At 36.6% G+C, this 22,531-nt stretch overlaps 1 protein-coding gene across 2 annotated transcripts in view; it reads right to left on the bottom strand.

Annotated features, from left to right (window-relative positions):
* Net1 (neuroepithelial cell transforming 1) overlaps window positions 1–22,531 on the bottom strand; it is a 52,685-nt gene that overhangs the window by 3,839 nt on the left and 26,315 nt on the right. Inside the window, exons 1-7 of one of the 2 annotated variants that reach the window (XM_020186178.2) lie at window positions 7,278–7,548; window positions 2,912–3,019; window positions 2,371–2,538; window positions 1,957–2,019; window positions 1,542–1,638; window positions 1,320–1,396; window positions 136–393 (exon numbers count right to left, since the gene is read on the bottom strand). In XM_020186178.2, coding sequence (XP_020041767.2) covers window positions 136–393; window positions 1,320–1,396; window positions 1,542–1,638; window positions 1,957–2,019; window positions 2,371–2,538; window positions 2,912–3,019; window positions 7,278–7,370 — 864 coding nt within the window. In that variant the 5' untranslated portion in view covers window positions 7,371–7,548. Of the gene's footprint in view, window positions 1–135; window positions 394–1,319; window positions 1,397–1,541; window positions 1,639–1,956; window positions 2,020–2,370; window positions 2,539–2,911; window positions 3,020–7,277; window positions 7,549–22,531 lie in introns of those variants that run through there. The other variant, XM_074056737.1, reaches the window with a different exon arrangement.

Genomic DNA, 22,531 nt, shown 5'->3' on the forward strand with positions numbered 1-22,531 from the left:
GGTAGTTAAAAACAACAAAATAATTCACTATATTGATTCAATACACCTAAGATTTGAGAGTATCATTCTACACCTTTCTAAGGCAACCTATTGTATGAATGTGGAAATAAAACACTCATTTACTGGACTACTTACTGCTTCCTCCAGAAGCTGAACATCAGGGTGATCTTTTGGAGTGTGTTTAAGAATTTCTTTTAATAGTAAAGGGTACTTGACTAGGCGACTTCGAGGGATATCTAGGAAACTCCAAAGATCTAGTTTTCGACTGAAGGGAGACTCGAGACATCGCTGGAGGAAGTCTTGGACTCTTGGATCTTGTTTCTTTTGATCGAGAAGAGCTTTGGCTGCCAGCTGGTTACTACAGTAGCCTTTGTAGGCATTCAAACCTGGTAACTGAAGAGTAGTGAATAAAAAAAAAGTATGATGCATTCCTGTTATGACTGAGTGCATTAATAAGCCTGAACACAAAACATGAAATAACAGTACGGCTATTTCTGAGACCTAACCGTCTACGAACACTTCCCTGTAGATAATGGGAGTAGAGTGGTATTCTGGGCCAGTATCAGAACACTCTTTTCCAAGTTCCCTAATTTGGTTGAATTCAACTGAAGATTCATGACTTCTGCCTCCACCAATATCACTTAGATGCTAGTCAATTGTGTCTCCAGGGCACCTGAGCATTTTATATCACATTCATCACCACCCCTGACATTGTCCATGGGCCTGAATATTCCCTGTGAGGTTATAAATGTAGATGGTCTTTTGTAACCACTGCTTGAACAATGCCCAGCGTCTGGCAGACACTCAAAATGTTTAAGTAAAAAATGAAACAGACAAGCAACAGCATTTACTGTGGGGATTCTGTCCAAGCAGGAACATATTTGCAAGCACATTTATGACTCAAATGAAACTGTACCACTAATGAAGTGGGTTTTTTAAGAAAGACTATAACTACTTACTATCATTAACTTGTTTAGTCTTAATGCCTTATTGTTTGTAGAATCTAGTTATTACATCAAATTGATCTAATAGCCACCACAAATTATAATATGGCAAATATGTAAGAAATTAACTGGGGCTGGGTAATTAATTAACTGGCTCCCACCTGTAATCCTAGCTACTCAGGAGGCAGAGATCAGGAGGATCATGTTTCAAAGCCAGCAAAAGCAAATAGTTCATGAGAGCCTATCTTGGAAAAAAAAAAACAACCTACCAAAAAAAGGGCTGGTGGAGTAGTTCAAGGTGCAAGCCCTGAGTTCAAGCCCCAGTATCACAAAAAAAAGAAAAAAAAGAACTGGGGTCAATTACTCACTACATACCCAATTCACAAGAATGTGCCCAATCTGCTCCACTGTTCCATCAGGCTTGGTTGCTTCTCCTATTCTTGCCAACAAATCTGAAGTGTAAAAAAAAAGCAAAAAAACCCAATAATAGGTTTATTAAAAAAAAAAAATAGGCCAGCTCTACATTATTAGTTTAGATTTAAAATTACTTGTGTCAGTGCTCTTTCAGATATTAGTAAAATTAGGGCCATAGCTAACCTTCATGCAGAGGGATGTAAGCATCCAAATCACCAAATATGTGTGTGAGTTCCTCTTCTGACATGATAGACAACTTTAACATGGGGTCATGGTAGGCCTAATGAGAGGAAGAGAAATGTGTCACACAAAGATCAAGCAAAGGAACATGATTAGAGATTTTTACTTAAGTACATCTGACTAACTACATAAAAGCATGGATTTCACAAAAGAAACTAGTGTACATGTTAATTCCCCCAAAGGTTCTCTTACTAATACTCACATTTAAAGAGATGTGTCTAAATCTCATCTAAAAAATATATTCACCAGTAGGTATTTTTAACTTTCCTACTTTTAAAGGTTAAGAAACCTATCCTTGAGACTCTATGAAATGTAATTTTTAAGAACTAGGGCTTGTGATAAAAAGTTACTTACTAACCTTTCTTGCAAGCTTGAGATCCTCAATTAAATCCTGTTCACCTCGAGACATTTCATATATTGCCTAAAAACATCCAGCAAACAGAGGTCATTCCTTTGAGAAACAAAAATCACTGTAATTGATATTTACATTATTTAACTGATGTTTTGAACAGCTCTTTATTTAAGTGTCCTAGTCTGAAAAACTGTAATTCAGGACAGAAGCTCGAATAAGAGGTGTCATATTTTATAATTTTAAACATTAGAGTTGTTTAATTTATGACCATGACCCATCGGAAAGTGTTGCTTATCATGGGCTACGAATTATTGCTCAAATACAAATTTGCTACAGGCATTAGTTTGCCGCCCTGGAAAATTATACATTTAAAAAAATGAGTCCCTTTAAATATGGTTTTGGTATTGAGTATCAACATACCTCCTGACGCTTGATTTCTCTGGTGGTTAAAGACTCCTTCATAGTGATGTCTAACATCTCTGACCACAGTGTACTGCTTCTTCTCTTGGTAGGTGTTGGGACTGTAGACCTGCTAAATGACTTCTGGGCAGAGGCTGGGGATCGGTGGTCACCACGGAGGGTAAATGACTTAAAGAGGTAAACAAAAGAGAAAATGAGATTTGGAGGCTACAATAATTATTCTATTTCTTCTATTAAAGTGAGGAAAACTAAAAATAAAGTTCTGAGCGTTTCTCAATGCATAAAATAATTATTTAACTTTTAATCTATCATTTGAAAATACACACCAGCCAAAGTTACTTCTTGGGAATAAAAACTAATACGTCTGTGAAATAAAATGCAGATTAATATAACACAAACAATGTTCTGGTAATAACATTTCTTACCAAAAAGAAAACTTATGATTAAGTATAATTCTGCAAAAATGTTTGTATAGCTCAAAGGAAAATACAAATTTGAAAATGTCACCTGACTACATCTCTCTCCCTTCCCTCTTTTTTACCTGTATTGTTTGACCAAAACGTCTGACAGCTCCATTTCTTACAGGAGAGATTAAGTTTGCCAAGGATGTGACCCGAGCTAGAGGTCGAACTCTTTTATTGCTTGGTTCCTAAGAATACAAAACAAGATTAGAGTAAATGTGTGTTTAGGTGCAATGACTTCATACAAGCCCAGACAAAGCTAAGCCCTCTTATGAAACAATATCTGTACCTTTTAAGATAAAGCAGCAAGAACCTCTGAAAATGAATGTTGTTCTTCAATGTTAAAAAAGAACACTACTGCATAATAGCAAGATAATTCCATTTTCAACTACTTCAATTAAAAATAACCTTAAAATAAACATGTCTGACAATGGAATGGGTCAAAAAGTATTTAAGTCAAGGCAGGAAATGTTAAAAGTGCTTCCAGGCTCAGGAATCAGATGACCGACCTCAAATTCTGGCTCTTGAACTTGCTATGGCATAGCCTGGGCCTCAGTTTCCTTATCAGTCAAACAGGGATAATAATTGTAGAACCTCTCTTATAAACAATTAGATTCTCTTAGAATCTAATCTTTATTTACTTAAAGGAAAAATATATACAAATTCACAAGAAATAGTTATTAGTCTACAAGTATGATTTTATGATGGTAACAATAGCAAATACATCACTTGAAGATCTCAAAACTTTATAAAAATTTTACTATTCTAATTTTACTGCTAGCTGAATCGAAGCATATTGTTAGTTGACTCATAATTACTGAAGTAAAGATGTGTATTCTTTTTAATGTTAGTGGAGCATAATTATTTGTACATGGCCCCTTTGACTACTGTAGCATGTAATAATGTTGATGAGAATTCAGGATGTGTAATTTAAAATATTATTATGATCACCATTTAAAAATAAAAACTAACAGATAAAACAGTTCTTCTAAAAATTCTTTGATATGACCAAAGTCATGTAAAAGGAGTGGGGTAAGGAAACTGAATAAAAATAATCTTCTCGCTTAAAATAATTTAAGCATAAACTGACAGAAAAGTTAAAATTTAGAAAGAAACCTAATTTAGAAATATCCAAAGAAGCAATTAGACTTACCAAAATTCCTAAATGTGTACATTTATATCAGAAAGGAATGTGAACTACTGAAGTAGATATTCTGCTGATAATCAAGGAAAATTCAGAACTCTGACGGCTTTAATAGCTGAGCTGTACACCTTTTCCCATATTCCCCCCAAATAATTATCTGCAAAGTAAACTTTTGAATATGAAGACACTAATGTGCAAACATTAAGTGAACTGAAAAAGAAACCTCAGAGATATGCAGTAAAACGGCACACGCTGTATGGCAGAGGACATGTGTGAATGCCTTTACCACATATCTGTGCAGGCTGAGTGACACATGCGTGTGCAGAGGCCAGCACAAGGCATTCCTTTCCATTTAGTAAAGGCAGCACAAAGAGTCTCCTGTTTGAATGGGGATAGAATTACCTCACAAAGCAAAATATGCCAACATTAACTACACACAAAGCAGTTGTCAGAAAGTTCTCTTCTGCTTTTTGGAAATAGAGGTTAGCTACCCTTCCTGTTTAAAGCATAACTGATTTGACTTCCCAATAACTTACAAAATATTTAATTTCAATTTAAAAGTCTTTAGAAAGGTGCTCCTCCCGGTGAATTTGAATGGAGAAATTAGCTAAAAGGAAAGAAGTTTTTGATATTGTCTGTTTTATTACATGAAATACAATTAATGATAAATTCTTATCTTTACAGGATTAGTTGTTGGATAACTATTAACTTCTTAGTAATTCAAAATTATGTAATGTTTAAAATGAAGCCCACAGAATTTAGATAATTAAATGTAAAAACATCTAAAGCATGTTTGTGAAATATGGATTTTGTTTATGCAGTTTCTTTAGGATGGTAGATTATGCCAAGAAATATTTGGCGGTTAAATATTGTTTCACAGTTAACTACTTCAGGATACATACAGTATTTGCAAAGTATTATGGATTAAGCATTCATAGGTCACCTAAAAGGTAAGGACAAAAATCAGTCCTTTTGGGAATAGAGGATAGGGTTTGACCCCTGTGAGTTATAACCAAAAGTATTTTTTTCTTTATAGGTTCAAGTGAACCATTTTAATGATCTGAATTTAGTTATAAGAACATAAACACTTGCGTAACCACAAAGCATATTTCTAAGAAAATGTTTTTAAAGAATTGGTATTACACCCACATTCACGTCCCCCCGCAGACAGGACAGCTCTGATATTTGGTGATGATAAAAGGAAAAGGTGACAAAGGAAAGAGAAGCATGACTACACCTCTCAAAAAGGAAGCTCATATAAATGGTGCTATTTTATTAGAAACATGCTGTGAACATAAGCTGCTCAAAAAACAGACATGGATACTGAAACTTTCCCCAAAAGACAACCTGAAAATCTGTGGGAATAATAAAAAAGAATACCAACAAAGTTTACAGTCAAGGAACTTTCTACTATAGTCATTTTTTTTTTAACCAGGGCTAAAGTTCAGTTGAAGAGGGAAAAAAACCCTAATGCTTCAATATAAGTTTATGTTGTTTTCTTAGGTTAATTTTTAATCAGTCTATCTAGTTCAGTCAGTCACATGCATCATTATATGATATCTGCCTTGACATCAGGCTTTTACTTGTTTATTTTTCATAATCCACTTAAGAGTCTGATTTCATGCCCCAAAACATTTTCTGGATATTTATTGACAGAAAATTCTTAAAACTAATTTAAAGTTTTTTTTTTTTAAATTGGGATATATCTTACATACACATGCAACATGGAAAAGTCTTGCTGTGAATTTAGCTTTTTGTAAAAAGTTTTTTTTTTCTTTTTGGTGGTACTGGGGCTTGAACTCAGGGTCTTCACCTTGGGCCACTTCACCAGCCCTTTTTTGTGAAGAGTTTTTTTGAGATGGGGTCTCGTAGAACTATTTGCCTAGGTTGGCTTCGAACCGTGATACTCCTGATCTTTGCCTCCTGAGTAGTTAGGTTATAGATGTGAGCCACCAGCACTTGGCAAAAAAACAAAAAAAAAAAAATTTTTTTTTTTAAATTACGCCACAGGGAATATTTTAGGAGGGTCTCTTCTATATTTAATCAAATCAAGACACTTTTAAAAGTCAGTATGTGTCTCAGTTTGTTTTGGGTTACTTAATAATTCCCCTACTACCTGGCAAACAATTTTAAAATCAGAATAAAAATAGTTATTTTTTAAAAAGATAAAGATGAGTTATGATTACATGTGATTTCTTCCCTTTCTTCTTAGAAACTTCAGAAACACTCAAATTATTAAAGATATATTCCTAGCTCTAAAACCCTGACAACACTACTGGTGCTTTTAATCTTTGAAATAAAGATTGCCAGAAACATGGCCCATGTCTAACAAAAAAGACTAATCCTTGATGGTCCAAAATATGACTAGCTTTAGTATTTGTGCTGATGACCATGTATGAAGTGTTCTACTCAAAGAAATTGCTCACAGATTTCAAGAAAACTGAAATATATAAGCAAAACCCTGAACCAAACAATTAAAAAACAAAATCCAAAGCCAAACCAAAAAGATGATCTTGTTTTAGCTACCAAAAAGCCAATGTGTATGTATATTATTGAGTTATATAAAATTATGCATTTAAAATGTACAATTATGTTAGTTTTGACTTATGTATATAGTCACAGAGCCATCACCATGAGAGAAATAAAAACAGGAACTCCATTTCTATCATATAAAAATATACACGCTGCAGCATGCAGTATAAATAGAATACCATATAGCATTAAATCAACTGTAAAGATTATATGAAACATCATAAAATAATTTGATTAATTTTGACAAATGTTCATAAAGACTTTAAAAAGTCAAAATGACTTCCGATAACTAAAAGCAAGGAGGGTAGAATGTCAGTATTTCATTGGTTTAGCTATTTTAACACATCCTTTCTTCCTGAAGAAAAAAGGAGCACACAATGAACTAATTAGATGTAGAAGAAAAACAAACATGTGCCCTAAGTCAGACTTTACTTGCAACTTGCTCACTAGCATTAACTTTATTTTCCCTCTTATTCTATTAGAGAAGTTACTAAGATTTGGTGATACAATTCAAATTAAAAAGCAAAACCACATTAAGCATTGAAAACATGACAAATTTAATCCTTTTCACACTCAAGCTATGCTATATATAAACCTATGTTTATTTAAACTTAGAACAGTTCCTAAACATATTTCAAATGTGCCTATAAAACAAAGTCAGGCATCAACATGTAATAAGACCGAAAGTTTAAAATTCGTTAACACACTGTGTAAACCTTTAGAAGTTCTGTGAAGTTATAAAACTTCCTTGGCCTGTCTCTTAGTCTTACCTCTTGTTCTCTGAAGGACTGGTTGTTAACATCTAGGACCCGGATAGTCCTTTTAATGGGTAGGAGGCCTCCAATCTCATCATGCGCCACCATGCTTCACCAAGTATCCCTTCAGCCCTCTCCAATTAATGCACTGTGAGCCAGCCCGTCAGGAAGCCCCGTGGAGGCGCCCGGGCTCTTTGGCGTGCTCAGCCACCTTCAGCAGCCATGTGCCCATGCCTCTGGCTGACGGAGATGCTGGCCGTTTGTGTGAAAGCCAGGGAAGGAGGCTCAGACCTCCGGGCTCTGGGGGCGTGGCCCGAGGCCACGTGACTGGCCAACAGCCAGCCAGGCACACCTAGGCTTCCCAGCATGTGCTATGCGGAAGAGGCTCTTTATCAAAAGGGATGGTAAGGGCGCTGGGTTAATGTCAGGCAGAAACTTAGTGACTGAAAAAGCCTTCCCGAAGGAAATGAATCGCTGAATTATATACTCTAGCACTTACTCACAGACAACGATCCTTTTTCTAAAACTCTAGGGTAAAGAATTTAGTACAGCTGACACTTCAAGCAAGGCAGGGATTTAGGGTTAAAAAACCATATATTAAAGAGAAGCCAACAGAAAACTTTTATTATACAGAAGTGCAAGCATATCCACAATCATAAAATTACCTCTTTATGAAATGGTTCCCACAGGGATGGTGGGGAGAAGGCTCACACAGGGTAATGGAGTGAATATGACTGAAGTATGTTATTGTCATGTATGAAAATGTCACAATGAAACCTAATATTTTGTAGTTATTATATGCTACTAACAAAAATCACTTGAAGGGCTGGAGATGTAGCTCAGTGGGAGACCACTTGTCCAGCATAAGAAAAGGCCCTGGGTTGATCTCCAGCACCCCACCCTCCAAAAAAATATCAACTGAAAAAAAGAAAAGGTTCCTAACATTTTGTCATTTTTCCTGAACACCAGCAGGGTAAATTATACTAGGCACACTTCTCTATTCCTGAAGCAAGTCTCCTACTGGGTTATGGGTAAAGTGGAATTGGGCTGCTTCGGATTTTCAGGTTCACTGTTTCTTAGTCTTACAGCAGGTATATTTTCCTGTACGTTTAAAAATTTAAGATCTGTGTTGTAGATGTTTTATGCTATAAAAACATAAAAGCTGATTTGTCTACCAAGGTCTTCTCTAAACTGAATTTTGGATTTTCTTCTATTTCTATTTGTATGTACTAAGTGTACAAAGTTATGAAATCTCTATACGTGCAGACAATGGATTTTGGTCATATTCAGACCCTCCATTGCCTTCTTTATTACCTTCCCTCTCCCCTTTCTCCCTTTGCACATCCTTAGCAGTGATCCTCCCTTTACTTCCATGCCCTTTCCTCCAATTGGTAACGGTGTAATAGCACCAAAAGACCTATTCACGAAGGCCTGCATTACACAGGCGAAGAAATCAGTCTCCTGAAGGTGAAGTGACCAGCCTGAAGTCACTCACTACTGACAGTCTCTAAGTTTCTAGTCTAAAATCTTTTCTCTGCAGAACACTATTTCTGATGGTTTGGTAGGGCCTGCTATGAAGCGTAAAGTACTATATTTTATTCTGAATGGTAGGATTTTTAAAAACTACACACTACTATGAAATGATGCTAGTAACTTGCAAAAACACTTTTATTCTTAGCATTTATTTGCGTAAGAGAAGTTTACTATGCAAAAGGCACTGTTCTAGACACTTGCATGCTTAAAAACAGGTTTCCTATCTGCTCTTGAAGTGCTAATGCAATAAGCCTGCCTTATTTGCAGATTTATTACATGCAGTTTTGACCAAGTTCAGTCAAAAATAAAAAAATTTCAAACCAAAAAATTTTTAATTCCTGTGTATTCATTGTGTAGGTCAGTTGATGCCAAGACACTCAGTCAGTCCTGCATTATTATTAGTTGTTCATAAATTACGTGATCTGTTGAGTATTCCCCTGCCCTTAGTCTTGTGAAAAATATGCATCTCTAAAATTAAATCGTGCCCCCAAAGCAAGGCAAAAATGAATGTGCTTAAGTGATAAAGTAAAAATTTTACACTTGTTGAAAGGTGTTATTCTTAGTGGAAGTATGGGAAGGACCATCACTGTCCTGAAGCTAACAGTGTTTTCCATACACAAGATGATTTTAGTGATTCGCTTTCTGCTTTGAATTTTAAAATTTTTAGGTGATGGAGACTGGCTGCATTTTATCATTCATTCCCTATTATTTGGTCACACCTGGGCAATATTTGTGATGTGGCTGGTCTTAAGAGTGAACAACTATTTATCAAAGCATTAAAGTGGAAGCACCTAGAAATTGTGGACTCCAGTTCCTTAACTTTACAGGTAAGAACACTGATTTACTTAAGTTCTCAGAGATAACATGAACAGCCAAGGCTAGAACCAGTAGGTAGTGAGGTTCAGTTAACTTCACTGGTTAAAAAACGGGGCAAGTGAGGCCAATACTTTATGGTCATATGGTTTTATAAGGGAATAAAGGATTATGAGCACAGAAAGTTAGGAAAGAAGTTGCTCAGGAGTTCTCATGGGTCTCTTACCCAATATCTTTCTTAAAACTGTTTTTATGTTTAGTTTTGACTGAAGTACAACCAAGATAATGAGGGGAAGGGGTATTTTTCATTTTCCTCTTTTAGTTGGTGGCTCAAGAGGTAAAGGGAATCAACTTTATCTGTACAAAGAAAAAGCCTACACAAAACAAATAGGGCATAGTGGTAAAGAGTATAGTAAAAACCAGCTCATCAACACTACAACCTTAGTTTCATTTTAAATGTACAGGTTTATGGTCTAAGTTAGACGACTATAAATAAAATCTAAAAAATAAAAAGAACGATGGACATGTAGATGTTTAATTAGCACTCTGAGATCATTAACGCATCTTCCTCAGTGTTCTCCAGGGAAAACTGAAGGAAAGTGGTAAAAACCAGAAAGGAAATTCAAGGTCTACTCCATGCTAGAATAGAGCTCTATGTTGCCCTATTTGATCAATTCTATAAAGTACTCATAATCATCACCATTTTAAGGTGGAGGACACTGGTATTCAGAAAGTTTAAGAAACTTGCTGAAGATGCCTACTTAATCAGTGGCTGGAGACAGATTTGCATCTGGTTTGTTTGAGTTTATCATAATACATCTTCCAGAGAAGAATATACATATAAAACCTGTAGCATATGTTCTAGTAATACTAAGTACTCAGTAAGTGTTAGCTAAATTCAGTGATTTAACACTAGAGCTAGGTTTAAAATCTGAGTCTCTTTTGTCCTATGTGAATGTTCACTAAATAACTGCCAACACTATTTCTCAATAAATTAAAGAAAACCATAAAAAGCCAAGAGGGTAGCTGGCTTACAGCCTTTTTGTAACAAGGTGCAGGGTGGGTAAAAGATAAAATATTTTCAGTTGTTTAAGTTTAGGAGAGACCTTATTTTAGTCAGTGGTAGCACCTTATCATGTAATTAATAGCAACTACTTACACAGCTTCTACAAAGGTACAACCAAGGCACAGACTGATTGTCTTTTCCTTGTATAGAAAATTTAGAATTTATAAACTTTTAATAACAAGAATGCAGTTTGGTAAAGGGATCAAGTTTTTGAGAAGATTGCTGATTTCCAAAGACCGAGTTTAATTATAGCACTTCTTCAGTGCTTTTAATGTCTTTTTTTCCTCCTAAAACTATGAAAAAGGACTATTAGGCTGCTTACCTCTTCCTCCCCTTTGATGTGAAAAATGGCTTACAATTTAGAAATAAATTTGAATTTCAGAATAATTAATTTTTTGATCTAGATGTAGTTTTCATTTACTTTTATCTGAAATAATGACATGTAATTAGAAATTAGGTTAGGAAAGTCTCACGAATGGCCAAAGAGAAAACAAAATTTAAGTTCTCTGCTGCCCTCTACAGGGGATATTGTGAAATGCAATGGTTGGCCTGTTGTTTTCAACCTTTTAATTAGTTTGTAAGGACTTTATTTTAGATGAGTACATAAACAATTCTTTTAAACTGTAGAAAAACATGGATGACAATAAAATTTGTATCTTTTGTCACTATGTTTTATACAGTAAGCCCACCTTATGTGGGAATTGTTACATGTGTTCTGACAAATGTGGTCAAAAGGTTAAAAAAAAAAAATCAAAAGAAATTTCAGAATGATCTGCTGAGTATTCCCATGTCCTTAATTTTGTTTTCTGTAAAGCAAATGGTACCCCCAAAGCAAGGTAAATTATGGTAACCCTCCCAAACCCAAATGGGCATGTAATGTACTTAATTGAAGTGACAGAGAAAAATCCTAGATTCGTTGAAAGGCAGTTTGTCCTTAGCAGAAGTTGGGTGGTGTGATGAGAAAAACAAATGAAGTATCCACAGCTCTTGAGAAGAAAAGAGCATGAAATAAGGCCTAGTCTGTAACGAGCACGACAGTTATTTTTGTGACAATAATATGTTCTCTGATTTCAAATTGCAGATGTATAGACATACGTTATGGTATAGATAAATTTGAGTGGTTTTAGAGTGTTGAACTCTATGCATCCTAGCCATTACAGGTTTTTTTCTCAATGGTTGTCTCCGTGAACCATGTAACTGCCAATACCAAGTAATAATGTATTACTACATTAAACATACATTTAAAACTCATGTATGTGTATGAAAAAGAAAACTATGTTCCATTTAAAAACTCCAGAGTTAGAATTTATCTACTGTGCCTCACACTAAAAACAGATTTGTTAAAAATAGAGTTTAAGATATTACTAAAAAAGAAGTACTGACTGAAAAACAGAACTTTTGAAAAACTGAGTTCCAAAATATTTAGTAATAAGTTAAAAACACACACAAAAAGGCAGATACATTTGGACTTGGTAATTATGAACAACATGGGTAATGAAATTATTTGTGGATTTGAGTTTTTAAAAATCATGTGGATTAAAAATTAAGAGTGTTTCTAAGCTTCAGTAAGAATTTGGTTTAGGGAAAGATCAATTCGGATAAATGAAATACTTCTAGAAAGAATTATATAAACAAAATAGTCCAATAGTTTGGTATCTTCAAAGCAGTAATTATTGTTGCAATGACAACACGAATAGCAAATAAAATGGTATGTGCCTTTGGTGGTGACTTTTTATCTCAAGTACACAGTATAACAAATGACTTTGAGTATAATGTAAATTCGGGTATTCTTGTGTAATAGGGTTTAGTACATTACTCCCACTTTCCCTGATCCTCAGCTTGAGGGTCCAGACGGTTGACAAAATGCTGTGTCCTGAGCTGTCTCCTTTTTCCTAAGCCCACTCTGACTTCAGACATCACTCTAACAACCAGCCTCCCCACAGATGTGACCTTACAGCACCCTGCCTCAGCTGTATTATGTGTTGCTTGCCTTCTACATGTGTTTATTGGATGCTGCTGTGTGGGAATTTGTGCATGTGTAGCTGGGACGCTGAGGGACAGATGAACCAAAGGCCATTGTTGCCTAATGGCGTGTAGGAGCTGGTGGAAAACAAACAAGTCTCCCTTTTCAGTCCCTTTAGGAAACAATTCTTTGATGTATTTTACTGGGCTCTTGTGAGTCCCAGTTACTGTTCACAGTGATGACAAACTTAATTATAGACAATGCATGAACCATATCCTCTGTTTTACTTCTCTATCCTATTAACTGTAGTCACTCTCAAGAAAGAATACCTTTCAATGAGCCTTCACGCCAGGTCTTGATTTCTGGAGGAAACTTAGGCTAAGATATTGACAGAGATTGGATCTAGAGATGAGACACACAGGATGGGCCTCTGGAACAGGTTTACTCATTGGTAACACGGGGTAAGGACTACAGGTATAGACTGAGATGAGGTAAGGATGGAGCAGTTAAGTAATAGTTTATATACAAGTGGTGGCACATGAACAATAGAGGGGCAATGGTAACAAAGAATTATACAGTTGGTTGGCTTTTGTTCAATATTAAAACCTTGAAAAAGCAGCTGGCAGATCCACTATAATGTTCTCAAGAGTCATGGTGGGAACGGCCAAGTGAGAGTCCCTGAAATTTCATCCTTATTACTGGGCTAAGATATCAAATCAGAAGCAGTATTGCACCCAGGAGAAAATGCAGAGATTAGCCAAGGTACAGAACATAGGAATGGTGGTCTCCACTCTATCCTCATTTGATTTATGAGTGTCTCCTGTGAGATGGATTATGGTGAATAACAATAGATCAATGGCTCAGACTACCATGTTACCTAATTAGACTGAAACTTCTCCTTCAACTCTTTATTTGGTGGTGAGGGTACTCATTCTCTATAATCAACTGATAGGAGAAAAACATGAGCATCAGCTTCATAAACGGGTTAGCTTCATGTACTGTAAGCAGAAAAATGGAACACTTCTGCATCCCACATAGGGGCAATCCTAAGGAGAGTGGTACAAGAATACACTTTCAGGGGACAGAACTGTGGGCAGCACTTGGCTGTCCATTCCATATGCAGGGAGAAAAGGCATGATTTATAGATATATACGGACTCCTGACTAATGGCAAATGGCTTGGCTGAATGGTCAGGGGCTTGGAAGGAAGCAAGAATGGAAAGGTAGAAATAAGAAATCTTGGAAAAGATTTCTTCCCGTATGGATGGACATATGGGAATAGGCACAAAGTGGAAGGACCTCTGTTTCATGTTAATGTTTACCAAGCAATACAAAGGTGGTAGTGCTTAGGAGAATTAGGTAACAGAGTAATTTATCCTGTAGTTCCCAGCACTTGTGCAACAGGCCCACGAACAGAGCAGGTAAGATGGCTTAGTGTCCTCAATCAGCAGAGGCTCCTGTTCCAAGGCTGGTTTAGTCAATGCCACCAATGAATGTCCAATCTACCAGCAGTTGAGAATGATGTTGGAACCTGGGCACATAGTGCCACCTAAGTAGCAAAGGTAGCTTATTCACTTAGCATAATGCTTTCATCCATGTTGTAGCATATGTCAGAATTTTCTTCCTTTTTTTTTCTTTTTTTTCATTTTTCTTTTATTATTCATATGTGCATACAAGGCTTGGTTCATTTCTCCCCCCTGCCCCCACCCCCTCCCTTACCACCCACTCCGCCCCCTCCCTCCCCCCCCTCAATACCCAGCAGAAACTATTTTGCCCTTATTTCTAATTTTGTTGTAGAGAGAGTATAAGCAATAATAGGAAGGAACAAGGGTTTTTGCTGGTTGAGGTAAGGATAGCTATACAGGGAATTGACTCATTGATTTCCTGTGCGTGGGTGTTACCTTCTAGGTTAATTCTTTTTGATCTAACCTTTTCTCTAGTACCTGTTCCCCTTTTCCCATTGGCCTCAGTTGCTTTTAAGGTATCTGCTTTAGTTTCTCTGCGTTAAGGGCAACAAATGCTAGCTAGTTTTTTAGGTGTCTTACCTATCCTCACCCCTCCCTTGTGTGCTCTCGCTTTTATCATGTGCTCATAGTCCAATCCCCTTGGACTATGTTTGCCCTTGATCTAATGTGGAATGATATTCTATTGCATGCATACACATTTGTTTATCCAAGAAATTTCTTTTTGTTGTTATGATGTTGAATTTTGGCAAATGCATCAATTAAAGATGATCGTGTGTATATCTAGATGTGTGTGTTTATCTCATTATGCAGGGATAAGTTTATTATCATAAAGTGATAGTAAGGTATAAATTTACTAAATTCTTGGGAAGGCAAATGGACAGAATTAGCAAAACTACAACTTTCAACTCAGTAATTACACTTTGAAGTATCTACATTGGAGACAAAAAAAAATGGCCCTCTTCCTATTCACAAAGAGGAGGCGCCTTGCAGCATTATTTTTAACGTGAAAAAGAATTAAAAAGCTACTAAATGTTCATTCGTAAAGGACTGGCTAAGTAGATTATGGTATTTTAGTATTATGGAACATGTGTGATGGCACACACCTGTGATCTCAGCACTCAGGAGTCTTAAGGCAGGAGGATCATGAATTCCTGCTAGCTTGGACAACATACTGAGGCTCTACCTCAAAAAATCAAAAGAAAGAAAATACTCTGACACAAATGAAAAAACATAGCTGTGTAGCAACCAAGAAGAATTAGGTAGCCTTCTAAGATATAAACTGAAAAAATCAAGTAACAGCACATATACAATATGTTTGTATATATGCACTCATCATACATACTATGTAAAAAGAAAAGACCTGATACATTTCAAATAATAATAACTGGTTATTTCAGAGGAAGGAGGCAGTAAAAGATGTTTTTTAAAAATAGTTTTAATTTTTTTCTAGAACAATGTACTCATGTATTAAAAAGCAGGCATGTATTTAAATATACAGCAGTTAAGGAATAATTAAGCTTAAAGAAAAACAGATCTGTACACTTCAATAGTTTCTCAGAGTGTTATCAGGAATAACTGCCATATATTTAACTTTGATAGTTTGGACCAAGAACCACTATTTTCTTGTATCTTTCTTCAGCTTCTCTTTCATCACCTATTTCAGCAGTTGGCTTTGTTTTCTGGACCTCTGTTACAGGAGAAACAGTATCTTATTATCCACAAGGCAACCACTAGAACAGACCATGGTTATATCAAAATGCAGATGGAATAAGCAAGGCTTATCATTGGTGAAGTCACTAGCTTCAACCTAGTCATATCAGTGTCTAGGAATATTACCAAATTACCAGTCTTGGTTCTATGAGGTTGTTTCTTAAATGTATTTGGAATATCAAGTCAGAAATTGTCAAGAAATTTTATTTCTAAATAATCCCAATGCTTTTATAATCACTTATCACATCTTATTTTGTAAGGAATAAAATACACAACTCATATGCAATTCACTATAATGTTTAATCTAAAAACTGCAGGCCATACCATACTCTAACCATAACCCCTGACATGCTACTTTTTTCTTTTTCTTTTTTTTTTTTTTTTGGTGGTACTAGGGTTTAAACTCAGGGCTTCTCACTTGCTAGACAAGTGCTCTACCAGTTGAGTCACTCTGCTAGCCCTTTTTTGTATTAGGTATTTTTGAGATAGGGTCTCCCAAACTATTGCCTGGACTAGATTTAAACTGTGATCCTCCTGATCTCTGCCTTCTGAGTAGCTAGGATTACAGGCGTGAGCCACCAGTGCCCGGGAAGTCACTTAACTTTTAAGAAAGCTGAGATTCCTAAATCTCTAAACATTTACATATTTTAAAACACTTTGTGTTGGTTTTTTGATCATTGATTATCACATTTGAAGAATTTCAGTGATTAAAAAAACATATCAGCATTATTACAAATTCTGTTATCATTTTATACCAATAAAGTCAATAATCAGTTTGATGCTTCATATCAGAAGAAAAAGGCCAGGTTAGAGGTGCTAATATACACCGATGAGAAACACCTTTGGAAAAAGGTATTATGTTCTTTTTAAAATGAGTCATTTTACATGTAACACAGGAGTAAGACAGCCTGATAAAAGCAGTGCTATAATTTTACCTGGACAAAAATTTGATAAGCAATCAAAGCTTCAAGATAGGATAGCCAATGATTTGTAACATAAAAATTCAACTGACATCAGTATTAAATTCTTAATATAAGATATTCAAAGTTAAAATATTTAACATAATGATCACGTTACATACTTATATAAGACCACTGGCTTATTTCACTCATTTGACCTATAGTACTTCATTCATCAAATGATTATCTGTGACAGGTTCAGCCACATGGCTAGGTTATTGAAATATATAATCTCAGTTACTTGAGATGCAGAGATTGGAAGGATCAGGGTTTGAGAATAGCCCAGGAAAGTTAGTGAAAACACATCTCAACCAACAAGCTGGGTATGATGGTACATATCTGTAATCCCAGCTACCTGTGAGGCACAGGTAGGAAGACTGTAGTTGAAGGCTAGCTCAGGCAAAAATGTGAAACCCTATCTGCAAAATAACCAAAGAAAAAAATGGGTTGGGCATGTGGCTAAAGTGGTAGAGCATCTGCTTAGCTCAGTGCAAGGCCCTGAGTTCAAACCCTAGTACTGCTGATATATATATACCATATGTATACATATGTATGATATATATATCATACATATATATATGAGAGAGAGAGAGAGAGAAAGAGAGAGAGAGAGAGAGAGAGAGAGAGAGAGAGAGAATAAAAAATAATTTCCCCACAAACAGTGAAAGGGTGGTAGGAAAACATGCCCTTAAACACAAAAACTGTAACTTAGTATTTCAAAATTAGCTATGAGAACCTAAGTCAGAAGCAGAAAGGTGGTAAGAGTTAAGAAAAGAACTGAAAAAAAAAATACCCCAATAAACACAGATCAGACAAATAGACTAACCTAGAATAATCATAAAAACAATGAAACCTAAGAAATAATGTCTGTACCTTCGGTATACTAGGGAAATCAGTCATTGCAATCGTCTCTGGGTCCAAATAACTTCAAATGTTTTTTAATATTTTAGTATCTTAAACTATTTTACAAAGCAAGTATAGAATAGTATGAAAACAGCTTCAATTTAAACACAGCAACCTTCTTTATACCAAATAAATTTTGGTGTCCAAACACCACAGATATCACAAGTGCCACATAAACAACAAACATCTTTTTAGTGAAAGAAAATGGTCCAGGTTTTTAAAATCATGATCCTTATGCAAATTAGTCAAGCCTTCCTCTCCTAATAAAAGATCTGTTTCAAACCAGATTTGAAAATGTCATAAATATCCTGTTCTATCCCCACACCTCCTCCAAGACAAAGCAATGACTTGAAGTCATTGCTCTTCATCACTGCCAAGAATAAACTCAACTTGTTTTGGTCGTATTTTTACAAAGCCAGCATTCAATAATGTTATAAATTATGTAACAGAACTGTTATCTGTCAGTATGCACTTATTGTCTAATAACTGGGACAATCTCTCCCTCTACCAGTTTTCTTCTTTGTCATTATGGGTGGGAAATGTAAAATTCTGAATTCAAACTGACCAATGAAAGCTAAACGCAGACTGCTTATGTACTATGCCTTATTTTATCTTTCTTGAAAGATAATCCAGTGCAGTAGTCCCCCCTTATTCACAGTTTACTTTCTGTGGTTTCAGTTACCTGTGGTCAAGTGTTGTCTGAAAATGTTAAATGGAAGATTCCAGAAATACATAATTCATGAGTTTATTTATTTAGGTTTTTGAGACAAGGTCTCCTATGTAGCTTAGGGTGGCCTGGAACTTGCTAGGGTAGCCCAGCACAGTCTCAGACTTACTCTCCAGCCTCAGCTTCCTGAGTTCTGGGATTACAGGCTTTCGTGGTATCCTGCCTGGAACCTGAATCATCCCTTTGTTCAGCATATCCACACTGAATAAAATACCACCCCACCCATTATTATCTTAGTAGCTATCCTGATTATCAGATCAACTGTTGTGGGATAACAGTGCTTATACATAGGGTCTGGTATTATCTGGGGTTTCACTGTCCATGGAATATCTTGAAGTATATCCCTTGTGGATAAGGGGCGACTATAGTACTCTGTGTAGCACGCTATAAAAACAATTAATTTCATTATTGCATCAACTTTTTCTGTGATTCCATCAGTGGTTATTTTCATTTTAATCTTTTCTCTTAAGCATAGATAAAATTAACTGATGAGTAATGAAGGAATAATACTTTCTAGGATGATGAAATAGCAAAAGTACTTCATGATAAAGAAAAACTAAGACCTCTAATGAGTCTAATGAACCCACATGATGATTATAAGATAGAATGAATTTTAATTTTTAAAAAATTATTAAACTATTTTTTGGGGAAATCTTATAGGAAGAATAAGGAAAATGAAGTTTTAAGTCATACAAATAGTTAAACCTACAATATTAAAACTGGGTCTAAGGGACCCCGATAATAAACCAATAACTAAGAATTGCCAAACCACTGGGTGTGGTGGCACATACCTGTAAACCCAGCACTTGACAGGTGGAAGAAAGAGGATCCTGACTTTGACACTGCCTTGAGCTAGGAGCCCCTGTCTCAAAAAACAACCACCAGCTGGCAAAGTGGCTCAAGTAGTAAAGCGCCTGCCTAGCAAGCATGAGGCCCTGAGTTCCAACGCCAAGAAAAAAAAAAAAAAAAAAAGGTGAATTTGGTGTGGAAGTGTGACTCAAATGGTAGAGAGCCTGCCTCAAAAGCTTGAAGTCCTGAGTTCAAACCATGGTACTGACACAAAAAGCCAAACAACAAAAACAAACAACTAAACAAACAAATAAGCCCTAAATCCCTATCAAACTCCAGTTTTATACTATACTATAAGGATGCTACCCATGTGAACACTTCTTGATGAACCTATGTGATCATAAATAACTTTTGAAGATCATTTATGACAAGAAAGGACCATTTACCTGGATGCCTGTGGCTCACGCCTATAATCCTAGCTACTCAGGAGGCAGAGGTCAGGAGGATCGAGGTTCAAAGTCAGTCCAGGCAAATAGTTCATGAGACCCTATCTTGGCAAAATCCCTCACAAAAATAGGGCTAGTGGAGTGACTCAAAGTGTAGGCCCCCTCAAAAACAGACGAGTCAGAACAAAATATTCACAAGTAAATCAGACAAAAAAAAAAGATGCTTCAATACCCCTTCGGTGGATTATCTCATTTTTAAGGGCTATGTGGCTTTTGTTTGACTCACCATTTGTCACTGATTGCATTTTTTTTTAACAACTCTGTAAAGGTAGAAATTCTAAAAACCAGACAATAATACAAATACATTTTGTAGGTAGATATGTACATGAACATATTAATCTGTTTTGTATTTAATTTAGCAATGCTATTCTACCATTTCTTTCAATGATTTGAATACTGCAGTGCTCCCTAGTACTGTCCTGTTGCTTCATTCCTTAATAAATTAATTCAATCTCTGAGGGGTCTTTACCCTTTAAAGAGATAGAGAAGTAAGCATAACAAAAGAGAAAACCCATACACAACATCTACGATAAAAAGAAGAAACACAGCTTTGCCCTATACCTCAAAATATGACAGCAGGACAAACCAGTACCCAGACCCTTTACACACAGACAAGCAGAAGGGAGACCACTGGGCAACTTCCAACAGAAATTCAAGGGCATGCTAATCTGAGAACAGCAACTTCTTCTGGGACAGATCTCAACACTCCAATTCTCAGACCGAAGTGTCAAGAAAAATGCTATGCAAACAAGTGTTAAAGCAGACAGGGCTTTATACACTTTAAAAATTAACATTGCCTGAGTAAAACCTGCTAGGATTAGAATCCAAATTGAGATAAACAAGGCAACAGAAGCAAAGACAGAAAAAAAGAGCAGAAAAGAAAGTTCTCAGAAGGAATGAGACCACATTTTCAAAAAAATCACCTTGTGATTCTCTTCAATTAAAGAAACCAGGGCTGGAGGATTCCAAGATGGCAGCTAGAGGGAGGAAGCAGAAAGCGAGCCTCCTATAGTGAAATCTTGGAGAGACGCTGGAGACACACCTTGCAGGCAAAACCACCAAGAAAAGGCAAAACTTTGACCCCTCTAAACCTCCAGCCGGTGCAGAGAATCTCCACTTCACATTAAATGGAGAAACGTGAAGGTCCCCAAGCCGCCAGTCACCCACGCCCAGATGGCTTGGGAAGACGCGGACAAGGTGAGCTTAGCGTCACCGCAGTACTCCCACAGAGAACCCTGGGCCAGAACAGCATAGCCCCCTGGACAGACTGATCCCCACCCGGGGAAAAAAAGAGAAACTGAGTAATAAGCAATAAGAACAATGAAGACACGCTGGAAAGAGGGTGGGGCGCACTGAGCACCGAAGATTGGGGGAAGGGAATCCTTCCCGGGACTGTAAGCAAACCGGGCCTGGCTGGAGAGGCTCTGGCGGGAGCAGGGCACGTGCCCAGCAACCAGGAGCAGGAAAGTTTGTGAGAGTGGCGGAGGGAGGAAAACTCCACAGAGAGTGTGGAAGACCCACTTCCCATGTGAGCTGTAAACAAACACGCAGGACAGCAGGAGCAGCAGCACCGCCCAACAATCAGGAGTGGGAAAGCTTGTAAAAGCGGTGGTGGGAAGAAAACTCCACAGGAAAGGGGGGAAGACCCACTTCCCAGTGAACTGTAAACAAACACACAGGCCTGAGAACGCGGGTGCAGTGTCACCTCCCCCAGTGTGCTTGGAAAGGGGAAAGCTTGTAGCAGCGGCTCATGCACAGGAGAACTCTGAGTAAACAAAGCCTGCGGGGCCAGGTGAGTGCTAAGCTCACCCCTGAGATCTGCACAAATAACGCCTCCAGCAACAGCAGGCTGACAGCAGTGGGCAGGCAAGCCACAGCCGCAGATAGCCACTCACAGAACTGTTTCCAGACTCTCTTTTTTTATATCTCTCCCTACCTCTGATGAGAAAACAACCAAACTACACCTGCATACTGAAAAACTTACTGAAACTGTATTGCATTTGAACTTGGGACACTTGGTGGGTTTTTTTTTGTGTGTGTGTGTAGTTTTGTTCTACTTTATGCGTCCCCTTTGATGAGACAACTACAGAACAACATCTGAGGCACCATCTCCAGGATTGGAGGTTGAGACGGACACCAAAATTATTAAGAATGAAACTTCATTGCATTTGAACTTGGAGGTGTTTTTTTTTTCCTATTTTTCATTTTGTTTAATTTTATTTATATATATATATATTTCTTTCATTTACTTATTTTTTATTTTTATTATCTGTATTCTTTTTATTTTTTATTTTCAATCCTCTCTCTGTCTCTCTAATGCCTGTTCAGCTTACTGTCGATTAATACACTAATGCTCCCTGTTTATACCTTTGAAACTTTTTTGATTATTTGTTTTGTTTTTTCCTACTTGTCTGTTTGTTTTTCCCTTTTTCTTTAACTTCTTTGCTTTCCATCTCCTCTCACCCTTCCATTCTAAATATTACAATTTTTATTATTACAAGCTAGAAAATACTTAATTGCACACGGTACAGGGACAGTAACAACACCAAGGGCAATAACGGGAAAACAGAAAAAACAGGGAAACCAGTTTCCTCACAGCAAAAAATTAGTACAGGAACCAGAGGGAAATGAAGAAAACAGTAACTCAGATCCAGACTCCAACAAAATGAAGATAAACTATGCCAAAGGACCCAATGAAGCCCACAAGAATAATTTAAAAGAAGACATACTACAGGTACTCAATGAGAATTTTATAGAGATGATACTGGATAGGGTCAACCAAAATGTACAGGAGACACTCAAAAAATTCCAAGAAAACAAAAATAGAGAATTTGA

The sequence above is a fragment of the Castor canadensis genome, chromosome 15, assembly GCF_047511655.1.
Source record: "Castor canadensis chromosome 15, mCasCan1.hap1v2, whole genome shotgun sequence".
Lineage (NCBI taxonomy): Eukaryota > Metazoa > Chordata > Mammalia > Rodentia > Castoridae > Castor > Castor canadensis.